The sequence below is a fragment of the Trichomonas vaginalis genome, chromosome III (genome assembly GCF_026262505.1).
Source record: "Trichomonas vaginalis G3 chromosome III, whole genome shotgun sequence".
Lineage (NCBI taxonomy): Eukaryota > Parabasalia > Trichomonadida > Trichomonadidae > Trichomonas > Trichomonas vaginalis.
In genome coordinates this window covers 13,310,773-13,326,661 of record NC_067205.1, presented here as the reverse complement: position 1 = coordinate 13,326,661, position 15,889 = coordinate 13,310,773, and the positions used below count along the sequence as shown (strand labels likewise).

The 15,889-nt window shown below is 33.9% G+C and overlaps 9 protein-coding genes across 9 annotated transcripts; 5 read left to right on the top strand and 4 right to left on the bottom strand.

Moving 5' to 3' along the window:
• Window positions 1-176: 176 nt before the first annotated feature.
• Window positions 177-728, bottom strand: TVAGG3_0694600 (bromodomain family; the record flags this gene model as incomplete). Its single annotated transcript, XM_001329307.1, has 1 exon — window positions 292-690. One exon carries the CDS (start codon window positions 688-690, stop codon window positions 292-294), a length of 399 nt encoding a protein of 132 aa, XP_001329342.1.
• Window positions 729-980: 252 nt separating this feature from the next.
• On the top strand, window positions 981-1,685 carry TVAGG3_0694590 (uncharacterized protein; the record flags this gene model as incomplete). The annotated part of the gene is made up of 1 exon (XM_001329306.1): window positions 981-1,685. One exon carries the CDS (start codon window positions 981-983, stop codon window positions 1,683-1,685), a length of 705 nt encoding a protein of 234 aa, XP_001329341.1.
• Window positions 1,686-2,033: 348 nt separating this feature from the next.
• On the top strand, window positions 2,034-4,298 carry TVAGG3_0694580 (von Willebrand factor A domain-containing protein 5A family; the record flags this gene model as incomplete). The annotated part of the gene is made up of 1 exon (XM_001329305.2): window positions 2,034-4,250. One exon carries the CDS (start codon window positions 2,034-2,036, stop codon window positions 4,248-4,250), a length of 2,217 nt encoding a protein of 738 aa, XP_001329340.1.
• Window positions 4,299-5,306: 1,008 nt separating this feature from the next.
• On the top strand, window positions 5,307-6,833 carry TVAGG3_0694570 (amino acid transmembrane transporter protein; the record flags this gene model as incomplete). The annotated part of the gene is made up of 1 exon (XM_001329304.1): window positions 5,347-6,777. One exon carries the CDS (start codon window positions 5,347-5,349, stop codon window positions 6,775-6,777), a length of 1,431 nt encoding a protein of 476 aa, XP_001329339.1.
• A 55-nt stretch (window positions 6,834-6,888) lies between these two features.
• TVAGG3_0694560 (uncharacterized protein) lies at window positions 6,889-8,020 on the top strand (the record flags this gene model as incomplete). Its single annotated transcript, XM_001329303.1, has 1 exon — window positions 7,200-7,994. The coding sequence occupies one exon, from the start codon at window positions 7,200-7,202 to the stop codon at window positions 7,992-7,994; it is 795 nt and encodes a 264-aa protein (XP_001329338.1).
• A 215-nt stretch (window positions 8,021-8,235) lies between these two features.
• On the top strand, window positions 8,236-11,441 carry TVAGG3_0694550 (regulation of cell shape; the record flags this gene model as incomplete). The annotated part of the gene is made up of 1 exon (XM_001329302.1): window positions 8,241-11,435. The coding sequence occupies one exon, from the start codon at window positions 8,241-8,243 to the stop codon at window positions 11,433-11,435; it is 3,195 nt and encodes a 1,064-aa protein (XP_001329337.1).
• Window positions 11,442-11,504: 63 nt separating this feature from the next.
• TVAGG3_0694540 (uncharacterized protein) lies at window positions 11,505-12,906 on the bottom strand (the record flags this gene model as incomplete). Its single annotated transcript, XM_001329301.1, has 1 exon — window positions 11,592-12,179. The coding sequence occupies one exon, from the start codon at window positions 12,177-12,179 to the stop codon at window positions 11,592-11,594; it is 588 nt and encodes a 195-aa protein (XP_001329336.1).
• Window positions 12,907-13,276: 370 nt separating this feature from the next.
• On the bottom strand, window positions 13,277-14,644 carry TVAGG3_0694530 (protein tyrosine/serine/threonine phosphatase protein; the record flags this gene model as incomplete). Its single annotated transcript, XM_001329300.1, has 1 exon — window positions 13,277-14,644. The coding sequence occupies one exon, from the start codon at window positions 14,642-14,644 to the stop codon at window positions 13,277-13,279; it is 1,368 nt and encodes a 455-aa protein (XP_001329335.1).
• A 450-nt stretch (window positions 14,645-15,094) lies between these two features.
• Window positions 15,095-15,852, bottom strand: TVAGG3_0694520 (uncharacterized protein; the record flags this gene model as incomplete). Its single annotated transcript, XM_001329299.1, has 1 exon — window positions 15,107-15,814. The coding sequence occupies one exon, from the start codon at window positions 15,812-15,814 to the stop codon at window positions 15,107-15,109; it is 708 nt and encodes a 235-aa protein (XP_001329334.1).
• Window positions 15,853-15,889: the final 37 nt, after the last annotated feature.

Genomic DNA, 15,889 nt, shown 5'->3' with positions numbered 1-15,889 from the left:
TACCAATATTATAATCTTATAAAAATCATTATTATTTTTATATTCACCACAAAATCCTTTTCATGGCTGAACATTTTTGTAAGAAATGTATTACAAATTTGTAGGCTATACTGGTAGCAAATAAAATTATTGAGAATGACTTATTTTCAGAAAAAATAATTTTATTACAAAAACAAATTCATAATCATATGAATTTAAAGTATAAAATGGATTAGGGGATCGATATTAAAAACAGTGAAAATATTTGAAACCAAAAAATATCGAAACAATTTTTGGATAAACGCTGTATACTTAGCGAACTGGTATAAAGGACTGGCAGAATTCTTCTGGTTTATTCTTTATATGGTCCTCGAGACGGTTTTGAATTTGCATGAGCTCTAAAAGCCATTTTTCGTCTTCTGACATGTTTTTATATTGCTCTTGGTTTTTAATATAGATTAATATCTCTTCTGCCATCATATAAATGACTGTTCCACTGCCATGGAAAGTTTTCGCATTTTCAAAAACTGCTTTAAGATCACCAAGGAATTTATCAATGTTTTCGTAATTACCTGCCCAAAGAGCAACTTTAACTGTATTTAAGTCTATTGGTTCGAGAGATTTTTCTTTGTATTCTTTGTATAATTCTTGAGATGGATCAAGACCTGCCCTAAATGGAGCAGTCAAATTCCATTTGTATAGATAATTCATTAATTTGATACACCAATCTCTTTGATTTTCTGTAAAAATCATAAATAAGAAAAGAAAAAAAAGTCTCATTTCTATCGTCATGCAATCCATCATTAATATATGTTTTCAAAGTATTTTTTAACCGTATATCTCATGTAATTCGGTAAAATAGCGAAAAATGTATTAATTGGACCTAATATCTTTGAATATTGCTAAACGTCAATTATAATTTAGTGATTATACTATAATACTGTGGGATAATATAAATTCAACAGGTTCGAAAGTAAATTGGGTGCTTAGAAATATAAAAGATGGATGAAAGTTCTTACAGCTCAAGTGATCTTCGAGTCAGTGATCTAGAAAGTCATTATGAGTTTGATGAAGAACCTGATTTTGATTATGAGGATGATTCATTGCATCGTCATTTTGTAGAAAAAATGCAAAATCTTGATTCAGAAATCAAACAGCTTAAATTGAATATTAGGCATTTAGAACATGATAAAGAAGATACGAATCTTGATTTAAAGACTGAATACAGAGAAATTTGTGACGAAATCGATCGAATAACTCTTAAGAAAAAGCAAAAAGATCAGGAATATGAATTTTTAAAGCAACAACAGGAAAAACAATACAAAAATGAAGAAGAAACTCTCAGAACTCAATATAACGATAATATGCAAAATTTAAAGGCAACAATAAACGCCAATAAAGCTAAAACTTATGAACTAAAGCAAGCAACGTCTGATACCAAAATCAAATATCAAGAAAAAATTAATAAATTAAATCTTGCCATAGCAGATCTTGATGAAAAGGCCATATCATACAGAGATGAAGAGTCTCGTTTAACAGAAAAGCGTGGTGCTTTATTAAACCAACAAAAGCAACTTAAGGCCTTATTAGAAAAGGCAATCGAGGAAAATCATCAGCTAGAAGAGACTCATAGAAAGGCTTCTCGCAAGCATGAACGAATTGCTAATGAAGTCAAAGAACTTGAGTATTCAGCAGCTTATTTTTAGAATAATCTTTTTTGTTTTAAATATTAGGATTTGATATATCTAATTTTTAATGATCACATCTATTAGAAGCATAAGTAATCTTCTAAGCAGATATATTTTGTTAATGAATTAACTCAATCGTTCAAATGAGAATATTTTTGATGCCACGTAAAGTCAGAAGGTCCAACTCTTCGCAAGAACTCATTGTATTAAGTAATTTCTATGTTTAATTATTCATACTTTGATAGGAAGACAGATTCCTTCAGAAAATTAACCTTAAATAATCAATATTTTTGATCATGAAAAAAAAATTTTTTTATGAAGAGAAAAATAAAAATTTACAAATTCATTTCATTTTTTTATAAAAAGATGAGCAAAACACCTTCTATAATATCAGGCAAATCACAACCAATAAAAAAGATAAGTATTGATGGTGATGTATTTGATGGCATTTGCGCAACTTGTTTCAAAGTTTTCTTCGAAAATAAAAGGGATGATCCAATTGAAATCAGTTTCTCATCCCCACTCCCCATTGGTGTAGCCGCTACACATTTTGATATCGAATACGCCGGAAAGAAAGTCACATCTAGGATTTCTGACAAAGAAGATGCAAAATTAGAGTATGATGACGCTATTGCAAGTTCAGAATTTGCAGCAATTGTTCAATCTACATCCACTAATGAGCTTAGAATCGATATCGGACCTCTTGGACCAACAGAGAATTGTATTCTCTCTTTATACTACGATATTGGAATGACAGCACTTTCAGACGGTTTCTTACTTATTTTACCAACAGCAATTTCTGACAGCAAGGATATATTATGCCTTGGTTTGAATCCTCCTCCAATTGAATTAAATCTTCATATCAAAGATTCACAGAAGATTGAGCAGATTACAACACCTTTCACAGAAACTAAGATCGATTTACCAAATGGATTGGTAACATCCAGTGATTTAAAGCTTTTCCATCCTTTCCACGTTGTTATCAAGTATCAAGAACCATTAGTCGCCAGATGTCTTGTTTCAACAATTAATAACAACTCTTATATACGCTTTAGTGCTACTTCTCCTAACGGAATTCGTCAGCACAGCTCAGTTTTCAGTTTATTGGTCGAACACTCAGCAAATGTAACTCCAAACGAATTTTCCATATTACTTAGGGCTTTAGAGTTCTTTATGATCTCATTACCAACAGATTGCCCTGTAAATGTTTACAATTACGGAAAATATAATAATTCAATGTTCGAAACTCCAGCAGTTTTAGATACCAATGAGATGAGAACAAAGGCACTTAACTTCTCAAGGAATCCGATTCCTAAAGAAGAAGCTCATACCACTTTACAAGAAATTATCAACAAATCTACCGAAAAAGTTAAAGATTTACAACAAGAAAAGGTTCTTATAATAATAGGTGCTCCATGCGAAGAACAACTAACCCTTCCAGAGGACTCCATTGTTATTATGGTCGATCCTTTCTCTCAAGGCAACATTGAAGAGATCTCCAAGCGTAATAATGCGATTTATCTTCCTGTTCCCGACGAGCAATCGCTTGTTGGAGCCTTGTTATCAGTAATTAATATAACTGGATGCGGATTAATCGGTGATTGCAAGTTAGTTGTCGATGGAAACGAGATCCCAATATCTCCTTTGATTCCTGGCATGGCGTTTTCGCTTTCACATAAAGTTCAATCCCCGAAAATCGAAAAAGTTGAATTTTATTATGGAAACGAAATCTTCGTAAACGCTGTTATCTCTCACACTGATAATCCTGCTGTGAGAACAATCTGGGCTCTGCAGGAATATATCGGAAATAGCGAAGATGAAGATGTCATAAACGCAATTATGACTCCTGACAGGCCATGCGTTGCAGTTATCGAAAGAGATGAAGAAATGGAAGGCGATATCACCCTTGTTCAAACTAAAATGTCAAGTGTTGGTTTACAATGGGAAGAAAAAACTCTGAAAAAGGGAGAACCACAACCAAACCCAGTTCCACTTCCTCGTCCAATGCCATATCCTCCCTTTCACACAATGCCATATGTTTATCCAGTAAATGGTCGGACTATTAATCAAAGGAATCTTGATCCAAGTGCAATTATTCAGTTAGATCATTTTGATGAACATCCTGAACTACCAAGCGATCGCGTTATTATACATCCACCGCCTCCACCTAAAAAAGATGAAGAGAAACCTCAAGAAAAATACGAAATTAAGAAGATTGACTACCAGAAAATGCTTAACGAGGAGAATAAAAGAAGGAAAGAGGCATTGGAAAGAACTATTTCATCAAAGAAACCTTTCTTCCTCTTGAAACTTCTTCAGATTCAAAATGCAGACGGAAGTTGGAGTGATAAGAACAAACTTAAGATTTGTTGTGGATTTGATATCCCTGAAACACCAACAATTGATGTTCCAAATGAAGTTTTCTTGACAATTTTCGTAATTTGCTGCCTTCATTTAAGAGGAATGAAGGATGTTCAGTTATGGGAACTTGCTGTTAAGAAATCTTTCTTGTTCTTGCAGAAGTTTGATGCTAACAGAAACTGGGAAGAAGATATTGAAAAATTAATGAACAATATGAAGTAATTTTCTATATTATATGTAAACGGAGTGTTTAAATGAACTATGTATTTATTTCGTTCTTTTTAATACTATGAATTCAACATCATATCTCTTCATATTGGCTCTGAAGAGTGAGTGTATTAGATTCTTACAAACACTTGTATGAGGAAATAAATTTAGAATATTTTGATGACTGAAAAAGTTCTAAAAGTTTGAATAATTTGTGATATGGTATACATTCGAATGTATAAGAAAAAAAAAGACTACTACTCAAAGATATATGTGTATTCCTCATAACTATATATGATGAAATGTCTGATTTTATATGAAATCAAATTCATTATCAAACTAGTGAGAACTAATTGGCAATTTATCATCTTTCACATGTTTCATTTGAATAGGTTTGAGACTGGAAATGGATCTGGTAGGGATCTTCGTAATGATCGAAAACATTCTATTTAAAAATGCGATATTTTTGCCTGATGTGAAATCATTGACCATATATGTTTCAAGATATACTATAATGCAATATAAGAAATATTAAAATGACAATCAAAAACCATTCGATAGGATTTTCTCTTACTTTTTCGTCATTAATTATGTGAGAAAATCAAGAATTGCATGGCAAAAATAAATTCAATAGAATTTGCAGATCATTATCGACAATTTCATTTCCGATTATTGAGGATTTTTGGTTATATGCAGTATCTCTTCAACAATTCTAGTTCTACGAGGAAAGTATATCAATTAAGTATAAAAGTCCGATTAACGATTTTTACAAATATTGTGAAAAAAATTCAAATTGTGAGATTAAATTTGATAGATACATGGTTGAAAGATGGATAAAAAATTTCAGAGAGGAAATATTTTCATTGATAGGTGGAAAAGTGAAATGATGACAGAAAATTTTGGAAAAAAAGAAATAAAGTCATTGAAATGTATTAAAGAATAAAAATATATCCAATAGATTCGAAACATTTTGAATAGGATAAATTTTTATCGGTGAATTCAAATCTGCTATCGATCTTACAAATTAAACTGATGGTATGCATTTGATGACATATCCTAATCTCGATCATTTTATTTTTAAGTTTACAATTTTACCTTTCAATATTTTTTCATGGAGCCAGAAATCGATGATGTTCCTATCGCTGCCCCAGAAGCAGCAGTAATTGATGAGCATGGCGACCCTCTTATATTAGAGGATGATAAGTCACTATCCTCTCATCACGATGATCTTCCGACAGATAATGTTGACGAGTCTGGACTTCCTACTTTCCAAAATGTATCAGAGGCAGACAAAGTAGACCAACCTGATGCCCCTCCAGCTGATGAGCAGCACGCTCAAAGAATAGGTAGGACAGCAACGTATTTCAATCTGATTAATACACTTGTAGGTGCAGGCATTGTATCAGTTCCTGCAACATTCACATCATGTGGTGTTGGCTCTACAATAATGCTTTTGATTTTAAGTGCTTACCTTTGTTTCTTTGGCGGAGTTACATTAATTGGCATCCAAAGAGAAACTGGTTCGAAAGGTATTGCAGAAATGGCTTACAGAGTTCTCGGTAAGTGGGCCCAGCACACAGTTTCAATTTTCCAGTTAATTTTCTGTTTATCCTGCACAGTTGCATATTTAATTATTGGATCCAACCAGGTCGTTTCATGGCTCAAGCTTGCCAAGCTTAACATGGATGGTTTATGGAAATGGGCCCTTGTTGTTATAATTTACCTTTGTGTTCTTCCTGGCTTAATGACATTCCCTCGTCACATGTCATGTCTTTCAAAATTCGCTATCCCGTCAGTTTTAGGCGTAGTTCTATACTTCATTGCAATATTAATTCGCGCGTCTCAAGCTTTATCAAAACCAGACATGCCACCGGACCATACCGTTGGTATAGATTTCGGTATGGGTCTTTTCACAGCTTTCGGAGTTCACGCCCTTACCTTCTCCTTGCAAGTTGTTATGATGCCAATTATTACGCCATACAACCCATCAGTTAGGAAGCGCGTACGCATTATTGGATATACCTTCATGAGTTGCTTCCTTATCATCGTTATTCCGGGTCTTTTGGGTTATCTTATGTACGGACAAGAAACGGCTTCAGACGTTTTGTCATCATTCCCAGATGACGACATTTTGATGGTTTTCGTACGTATCGGCATGTTCATCTCCGTCAGTGCTTCCTATCCAGCAATTGTTGTTTCAATGGTTGCTTCTATCGGAGGAATGGCCTGGAATGAAAACCTTCCTGAAGAAATGCCAACAAAGCATAGACTTATCCTTATTCCAGCAATCAACCTAGTCAATCTTGTCATTGCTATCTTCTTACAGGATATTAAGCCAATTTTGGGTGTTGGAGGTGCCCTCGGTGGCTGTATTGTAGGATTCGTGTTCCCATCCTTATGCAGATTAGTAATGAAAACTTATCCATTGAAATCTTGGATTTCAATCTTACACATGTGCTTTGTTGGATTTGGAATAATCGCGGCTATTCTTTGTACATATTCTTCAATTAAGGATGCCATTGCAGCATTCTCAAAGAAGTAGTTTATTTTAAAAAATATAGTATTTATTCATAAATTCAAATAATAATAAATATTAAAATATTATATCAAAAGAATCATAAAGTTTAATAATGTTCTAGTTGAAAAAAGCTGAGAAAATGATAAATTTATCGGATTTTTGATCGAGGGAATGCATTTTCGTAGGTATTAATGAACTGTATTTGGATATTAGATCAAAAGATTTTGTAGTAATATGAGTTTATTTCTTGAAATTAGTTGAAATTTTGATTGATTATCAACAAAATGCAAAACTCTTTTATTAAACTGCTAATAGAGGATTCGTAGTTGAAATTTTTTGAAATGTTATTGTACTATATTGTATGTAATAAGCTTAATTTGCTATTGAAGAAATTATAAATTTATTTTTAGAGGGGGTTACACCGAATTTAATAACGTACTCTAAAAATGAGTCAGGGGTGGGGAGAAGCTCCTCGCACGCCTCGTCTTGAAGAAAACAAGCGCAGAATCATGCAATCAAGTATTTTTGGTGATGATCCACCACCTCGTCAGCAGCAACCCGTTGAAAGATCGCCAAATCGCCCTCCACCACAACAAAATCCACCAATGTATTCACCAGAAAAGCAATATAGGCCAATGAATCAAAATGATCCTGCTCCATCTAACTATTCTTATCAACCAGTTGCTGTTACACCAATAAATGCTCCAAAATTTGATGGATTAGTTACACAATCAAACGTACCTTCACTTTCTGCATTCCCTGAAGTAAACATTGCACAAATTTCAACACCGGATTCGTTTAATTTTGATCTGAAACCAAGAACTCCGCTTAGACAATCACAAAGATCGCTTCAATTCAAACCGAATGCACAATTGAAAGTATTAAGAGATAGTATAGAGGACGATATGAAGAAATTTACACAGAGAATATCTCATTTGAATGTTAATGAGCCCATAGAAATAAAAGACGCTTTTGTACCTTCGTCAAACCCACAACCAAAGAAGGAAGAGGCCAAACTTGAGCCTTCCAAAGCAGAACTACTTAAACGTCAAAAGGCAAAGGTAAAGAAAGAAAAATTACCTCCGCCTGAGTATATGCCAGATCCTGTTCCTCATGACATGAATAATTCAAGACCGCTTAATAATAGTACAAACATGAATCTTTCATCATCGATGGGAAATTCTATCGGTTTTACAACACATTCGGAGTTTATAATGCCGGATGGATCGTCATTCCAATAAATCCTTTTGTTTTTAGCATTGTTTTTAACTACAAAATGTTTTTTTACACTAAATTTTAATTGAAATTTAAGAAAATTATTAAGATAAACCATTTTTATTATTAAAATTAGAAATAGGTTGAATATTTAATAACTTTTGCAAAATTGTTTTCTCCAAATTTTTTTCGTTTTCAAGAAAATGAATCAAATATTAAAGATTTTTCTAATTATTTTTGAAAAAATCCTAAACTTTTTTTTCTAAAAATTTATGGATGATGATTCGCAGCGTGAGCTATATTTTCTAATTGCAAAACTCCTCAAAATTAGCTTCCCTGAGATCGGAAATTCGTTCATAGAGGAGTGTGAGCGAAGAAAACTCTTTCCATCTTGCGTATTTTCAAAAAATCCAACATTCCATGAGTTAGATTCACACTCTTTGAGTGGTATTCCAAACGACCAATTAATGAGACTCGTTTCAATGGCTCTTCCTAAATCTCAATTCCCATCTTTATTTATAACTCCTCCAAATAAAGATCAACACGTATCAATAGCCGACATTCTTACAAAACAACTTGGACCACCATTGCCTTTATGCTATGGAATGACTCCAAGTCATCGAATTGTTGGACATTTTCATTCTATTTACTGTTTAACAACCGATATTACATCACAAATCCTTATTTCGGGCTCAGATGATTCTCTTATAAAGATCTGGAAAATTCCAGAGCTTACTTTAATTGCAACTGTCCATGCCCATCGACATATCATCAACGACATTGATATTCACCCATCCAATCTATTCTTCGCATCTGCTGCACAAGATTGCCAGATTTGCATTACAAGTTTAAAGACTTTAGCCATTCAATCTTACTCAGTTTCGTATTATATAAATTGCGTCAAATTTTCACCAGATGGAAAATACCTTTGTGCTGCATATGAAGATGGTTATGTCCGTTTATCTCCAATTGATCCATATACCGGTGCAATTTTAGGAATACATTATAATATCGAAATACCAGACCATAAAATGGCAAATTGGGTTTGCTTTAGCCCAGGATCACAATTTTTCTCATTTATTTCAGCTACACATTCAATTGTTATTGTAAACGTAAATGAACCGAAATATCAAGTCCTTTCAGGCCTCGACGATGATGTAGATACTATTTCGTTCAGTCGCCAGACTGGCTGCAAACTCCTGGCCCATTCTCCAAAAGAAAAATCAATCAGAGTTTACGAAGAAAGGGGCGGAATCTACCAAGAAACGTGGGATGTTGCTCCTCGTAATATACAGAACACGCGCCAGAAGCCGATTAAAGCATACTGGAACGCCGACGAAACAAGAATTGTTGCAATCACAACAACACAAATTGTTGCATGGACAGACCCATATTCGACACCTCTAACAGAAACAGTAACCTACGGTACCGAACATTGTTCAGTTCTAGCGTTACATCCTACGAAACCAGAAATTGCATTTGTTGGCTGCGACAACGGACACGCATCCATCTGGGATATCAACAAGATGGAAGCTATCTGCAAGATGCAAGCCGATCAGACCATCTACGGCATCACAGAAGCCATTTGGTCGCCTGATGGCCAATATGTTTTCGCCGCCGACGCCATGGGAGGCATTACAGTATACGGCCATACCACGCAGCCATTCACTACCACACAGCAAGTATTTATTCAGGACGACGACAGAGCCATTGTCAATGTTTCGTCACAAGCCATTTTTGAGCCAATTTTGAATGCGGCCAAACTTCCTCTAGATCCACAACCAGTTCATTACAACCTTGAATCGATGATGCTCAATGTTCAAAGACCTGAAGCCGACTCCAGAATCGTTGTTGAAGAGAAACAAGTTCTCGAGAAATGGCGAAATCTTCCACAAGTCAGAGAATTCGGAATCAGAGGCGATACACATGTTTGGAAGGTCAATTTCGATGACGAAACAAACGAGCGGAATGCAGAGGAAGAAGAGGATGAAGATGAAGAAGTTGCACAAGAACAAACACTCAGTAATTCCACATCTCGACATCAAATTGACAATGATGATGCTGATTTCAACATTGCAGCAATACAACAAGAGTTTTCTGATGAAGATGATGAATCAGAATCCATCAACTCTCCACAAGAAGAAGCTCCTCTTCCTAAGACAAGATCATCAGGTCCTGTTGACGAAACAATCAGACCAAGATCGAAGAGAAGAACAACAATACAAAGACAATCTTCAATTGTTGTTGACGATGACAACATTATTCAAGATGATGACCAAGATTTGATCGAAAGTGAAAGCGAAGCGATGTTTTCTGATGAAGAAGAAATGCCGGTGAAACCACCTCCTAAATCACCAAAGAAATCATCTTCGTCATCGAGAAACAGATCAAGACATTCAAGATCTCACGATGACTACATAAAAGATGATTTCATTAATGATGATGAAGAATTTGACATCAAAAAGTCAATTGACAGTGATTCATTGTCTGATGACTACGACACACATCAAGTGGTAAGAGCGACAAGGAGAAACACAAGAATACCTGATTCTCCACCTCCTATCGCTTTGCCTGTTGTTAATACTCCAATGCCTCCGTGGATGTACAACACGAAAAGATCTCAGTATCAATTCGTTCCTCAGAAAGGAGAAAACGTAATTTATCTCAAAGAAATTCATAAGAAACTGGCGAATGATTGCGCTGTAAGTATCTATGAACCTCCGTATAGAAAGAACAGAACAATGCCTGATATAACACAAGCAAGAATCAAAGGAATCCAAATAGATCCTGATTATTTGATTATTTCTTTGGAATTTTTGAATTTGAGAAATATTAAAGAAGGAATTGTTGCATTTCCTAAAGACGACAGCCAGCCATTCTTAGTCCCTGAAGACTTGTTCAACAGATCAATGGAGAGAGCCAAGAATTTCAAAAAGGGAGATCCTGTTTCAGTTGCTTTCAGTGAAGATGGAAAATTGAAGTTTTACGATGCAAAAATTGTTGATGTCAGAAGTGATTTCGAAAGAAATCCTGACTCATCAATCACTGTTGAACTCGATGAAGGAAGCGGAAACTTCGAATTCTCTCCTTGGGAAATACAGATTGATGACGGACCTCTTTCTGAAACAGCACAATTTGGAAGAACATTGGCAAATTACGGAAATCATTACAAAGAAACTGCGAAATACAAACCATTTGTTTCTTTGAGATCTGATGAAATCAAAGACAAAATATGGAAGAACCTTTCTTTCCCTATGGACCTGGACCTCTTCTTCCAGAGATTGGATGATGGATGGTACCAAACAATCGATGAAATGTTCATCGAGGCAGATTTGTTCCAAGTTAATGCACCTCTCTTAGGCTTAAACGAATATCACGCTCAGGATTTGTCTGAAGCACTCAAACAACAGATCAATATTAAGTCTAAGACTGCAGGAATATCTCCAGTATACGACGATTACATATAGATATTTATATTTTATTATTATGTTATTCAAAGAGTTATATATTATAAAAGTTATTATTTGTTTATTATATTTTATAATTTGAAACAAATCTTGTAATTCTCATAGAAATTATAATATATTAAACTTTGGATACTTTATAGTGATCTAATTTGCAATCTAGTTCTTCTCCCATGTGAGAAAACCGAAAAATTCGATATTGTACAATCCTAAATTATTACCAGATCCGCTTTTATAATAAAGGCGGAGATATTTATACTTATCTGAAACATTCTTGCACTTGAATGTATATACTGTACTTGAATTATTAGTTCTGTCAATGCTTGTATCTATTTCTGCCCAGTAGGCTCCATCTTGACTTCCTTCAATTGAAAACTTCACACTATTTCCCCAATGATGGTAATCGCCTGATTGATTTTTTCCAGTCTTTATTGAGTATCCTTCAACTGAAAATCTGGCATTAATAAGTTCGAAATAAAAATAATCGTTTATACCAGTCGTTCTTTCGTTGGTATTATTTATATTCAATAAATCTGGTTTTGAAGCTTTGACATATATATTCAAAATCTCTTGTCCATGGGCAAAATCCTTCAAAAAGCTCCAAAGACCTTTGAGTGGATTGCCTGGATTGCATTCAATATGCATTGTTCGATGATAGTTACTTATTGGAGTAATGATCTTTATATTTGATTTGTAGAATTTCCACATTGATTCCCATAATTTATCAGTTTTAACATATTCATTCATGTATCTAATATACATATCTATGATTTCTTGAGATGCCGCATCAAACTTGAGATATTGAAATCCGATTTGGAATGAAGGATCTTTTTGAGATAAAAGAATGAATGATTTTATGAGTTGGTCTTCATCTTTAACAATCAATTCTGGATCATTAACGATCTTGCACAATACTTCAAGATCATAATTACAAAAGAATTCAACAATCTGCTCGACTGTGAATTGATAAAAGTTTTTGGAAACAAATTTGGATAAATCAGAAGTATTTCCGTATAAATGTAAAAACTTAAATAGGTCGAATGCATTTTCTAAGTTAATGTCTATATTTTCCTGAAAATTTATCAATGGTTTTTTAGATCTTCAATTTCGAGTTCATCGCCAATTGCAAACAGATCATTTATTAAGTCTGGACTAATGTAATTAGGAAGTTCACCAGTTTGCAAGTATCTTTCAGCAATTTCGATTGCCATTAAATTTTGGATTTTGATATTAAAAGTAAATTCTCGACTCATCTTATCTAAAAGTGATAACATAAACACCTTTTTAGATGCAGAAATAACACATTGCATTTTGCATTCCATTTTCTTTGAATTTATATAAATTTTGCAAAAATTGTCGTTATAGAAAGTGGCCAATCTCCGAATTCCAGGATTTACTACATCTACTTGGAAAGAATATTCATGCTTATTTTCTCCATCAGCAGTCTGAGTTTCCATGCTTTTGAGACTTTCCGATGACATCATGTGAAGTCAAAAGTTTCTCACAAAATTCAATTTAAACAGATGGCCAGCCATTAGAAGACGATTAAATCAAAATGTTGCATATCTAGATTTTTTAGATGAAATTACCAATAAACCACATTTTCCAATTCTGCAAAGGATGATTTTTTTTGAAAAAGATTTCGAAATCAAAAAGAAAAACATAAGTCTTACATTGCTGAGCAATGATCCAGTGGATATTTGTACATCTCTTCCGGTATTTTGACCCAATCGTAATATTATGAAAAAATTATTATCAAATTCTTCATTAGTAAAGATGTAAAATATTATAACATTAGTTGTATTTTATTAAAACAAATAAATATAAAGAAATAAAATAAAAAATTACATATCATCAGATAAATTTTCTTCTTCATCAATGTCTTCATCTTCATCATCCTGTTCCACTCTCAAACACCTTCTCAGGTCCTCAATCAACTCATCTGCGACCTGTATTTTATCTTCCGAAGCCTTCTTTCCGTACATTTTTATGATTTTTCCTTCATCTCCATCTCCGAAAATTCCGACATCATCATTTCCGTTGAAATCGACGACAACAAATACCTTTTCATCATTTTCCTGGGCCTTCTCTGATAATGGTACAGGTATTATTTCGCCTCTTCTTTCGATGATTTCGAATGGCAACTGTTTTTCACGGCTGAAGAAACAAGTTTTTGATGAAGTATTTGTTCCGCAAACTTCAGAGAGCTGAAGGAGCTGTGCAATGAAACGAGGGTTAGGAGATGCCACACGGCGGCAAGAGCGGACAGTCTTAAACGCTTTTGCATAGTCATATCCATGTCTGATAATGAGATATCCAATGACAATTGAAGTGGAACGAGAAACTCCTTCCTGGCAGTGAACAAGTACTTTTCCGTTGTTTTCAAGTGCATCATCGATGAATGTTGTGGCTTTCCAGATGGAACTGAAGATAGAATCGCCACCACCATCGTTCATTCTGAAAGATAATTTGATGAATCCTTCAGCGGATTGGCAGACTTGTTCACAGGTATTAAGGATATGCGTAATTCCATTGCGTTTAAGAAGTGGACCGTTTTTGGCTACAACTTCGCTTGCTATAAAGATATTTGGAATAATTTCAGATAAATGTTCACGCCAGCGACTTTGTTTATCGATTTTTTCCCATCTTAGCTCTGTAACTTTTTGCTGGCTTGCAATTTTCGTAAGACTTTTCTTTGGCAAAAACGATGTTCTTGAAAATGGAGGCGCAACAATGGGGAATCTGAGCGCAAACTGTGTAGCAACGGGAAATAAATCAAAAATTCGATCAACTTTGAAAAATGTACCGGGTTGTATTGGTCGTGAATTGAGAACTTGCGTAAAAGAGATACATCTTACCCTGGCTAATATTGATGAGTTAGTACCTGATAAAATGAAACAGAATCCACATCCACTTGATAATGTCAGTGGATGCAAGAAGCCTTCAGGAGTAAAAGCAGATTTGAATTCTTCAACTGGAAAATCGAAATCTATTTCTTTTTTGGTATCATTATGCTCTTCTATGAGAGAAAACAACGCGAGGATTGTGTTATTTTGAAGATCTTCGATATTTGTTAATGAATCTTTTGATAACGATTTCAAGGAAGAACGAAGAGGATTTTGAGTCACACGCCACAAAGAAAGAGCTAGAGTCTTCGCATTCTTGCTCGGTGGCGAGGGTGTCAAAATAGAAAATGAATCACAAAACAACATAAATTTTTTTTTATTATTATGATAAGCGTAGAGTGTCAAATTTCAAGTGTAATAATAACTATGAATCATTTATCCATCATATTTGATATCGTATATGGCCATATTACTTTGTGAATTTACCAAACTGAAAAAATATGCATTTTTCAAAAATCAAATATCTTATTATATAGAATAGTTCGAAAAAGAATCTTTTATGATTCATTTTTAGTGAAATTTGCTCTTTCTTATGATCAATTTGAAATTTCGACAATTTTTCGTGCTAATTTCATTCAAACGTAGCGAATTTTTATTAACCAACTTATGTACGTTATAATTTTCTTCATTTAACTGTTATTGCGTTAATTGATTTCGATTAAATTTAAAATGAAGATTTATAAGGTGAAAGCTATGGAAATAAGAGTTAGTAAATATGTTTTTGAATTTTATAATAACTAATATAGAATCTTAATTTACTTTATAAAATTATTCTTTCTTTGTCTTTTTACCAATTGATTTCTTAACTGGATTTCTTTCATCTCTTGCCTTCTTTTCATCTTCTTCCATCTTTTTCTCCAAAGGAGTTGTATCTTTCTTTCCTATCTTCCTCATAAAGATAGGAACGAGTTCTAGGTAGCCCAATGCGAGGACAAAGAAGACCGCACCAATTATATATGATTGGTACTTAGAGAACCAATCAATTCCAGACGGTCTTTGTGTACGAGTCAAAATAAGTTCGTAATATTCTTGTGGATCATAACTGTATATTGATATATGAATTGTGGCTAAATTAACAATACCAATGGCATATCTATAGGAACCATTGAATAAACCATACGCGCCAAGATGGCTTCCGAGTGTATCAACGAAATTAATTTCGGCCAATTCGTATTGGTCATCTGATTCAATGAGTGTTCCATTTTGCTTTGACTTTAATTCGAAATTCAAATTCATTATTGGTGTTCTTGTATCTGTTTCGTTAGCTTCAAAGAATGGAAAATCACCTTCATAAACTTTTATTACTATATTATCTTGTTTTTCATTTGGAATCATCTTAGCCGAATATAATTTTTGAGAAATAAAGCGGCCATCTGGTCCAGTTTGGATTAATTCAGCATTCCAATCATCATTCAATATCTGTGCAACGGGGTATTCTTCGAATGATAATGCAATTTTAGCGAAAAACAAAAACATATTTTGAATTTTTTTTCTTGTTCAAACAAAGATTTTCAAAATAAAAAATTGCCGCAAAAAAAGTGAAATCGCTTT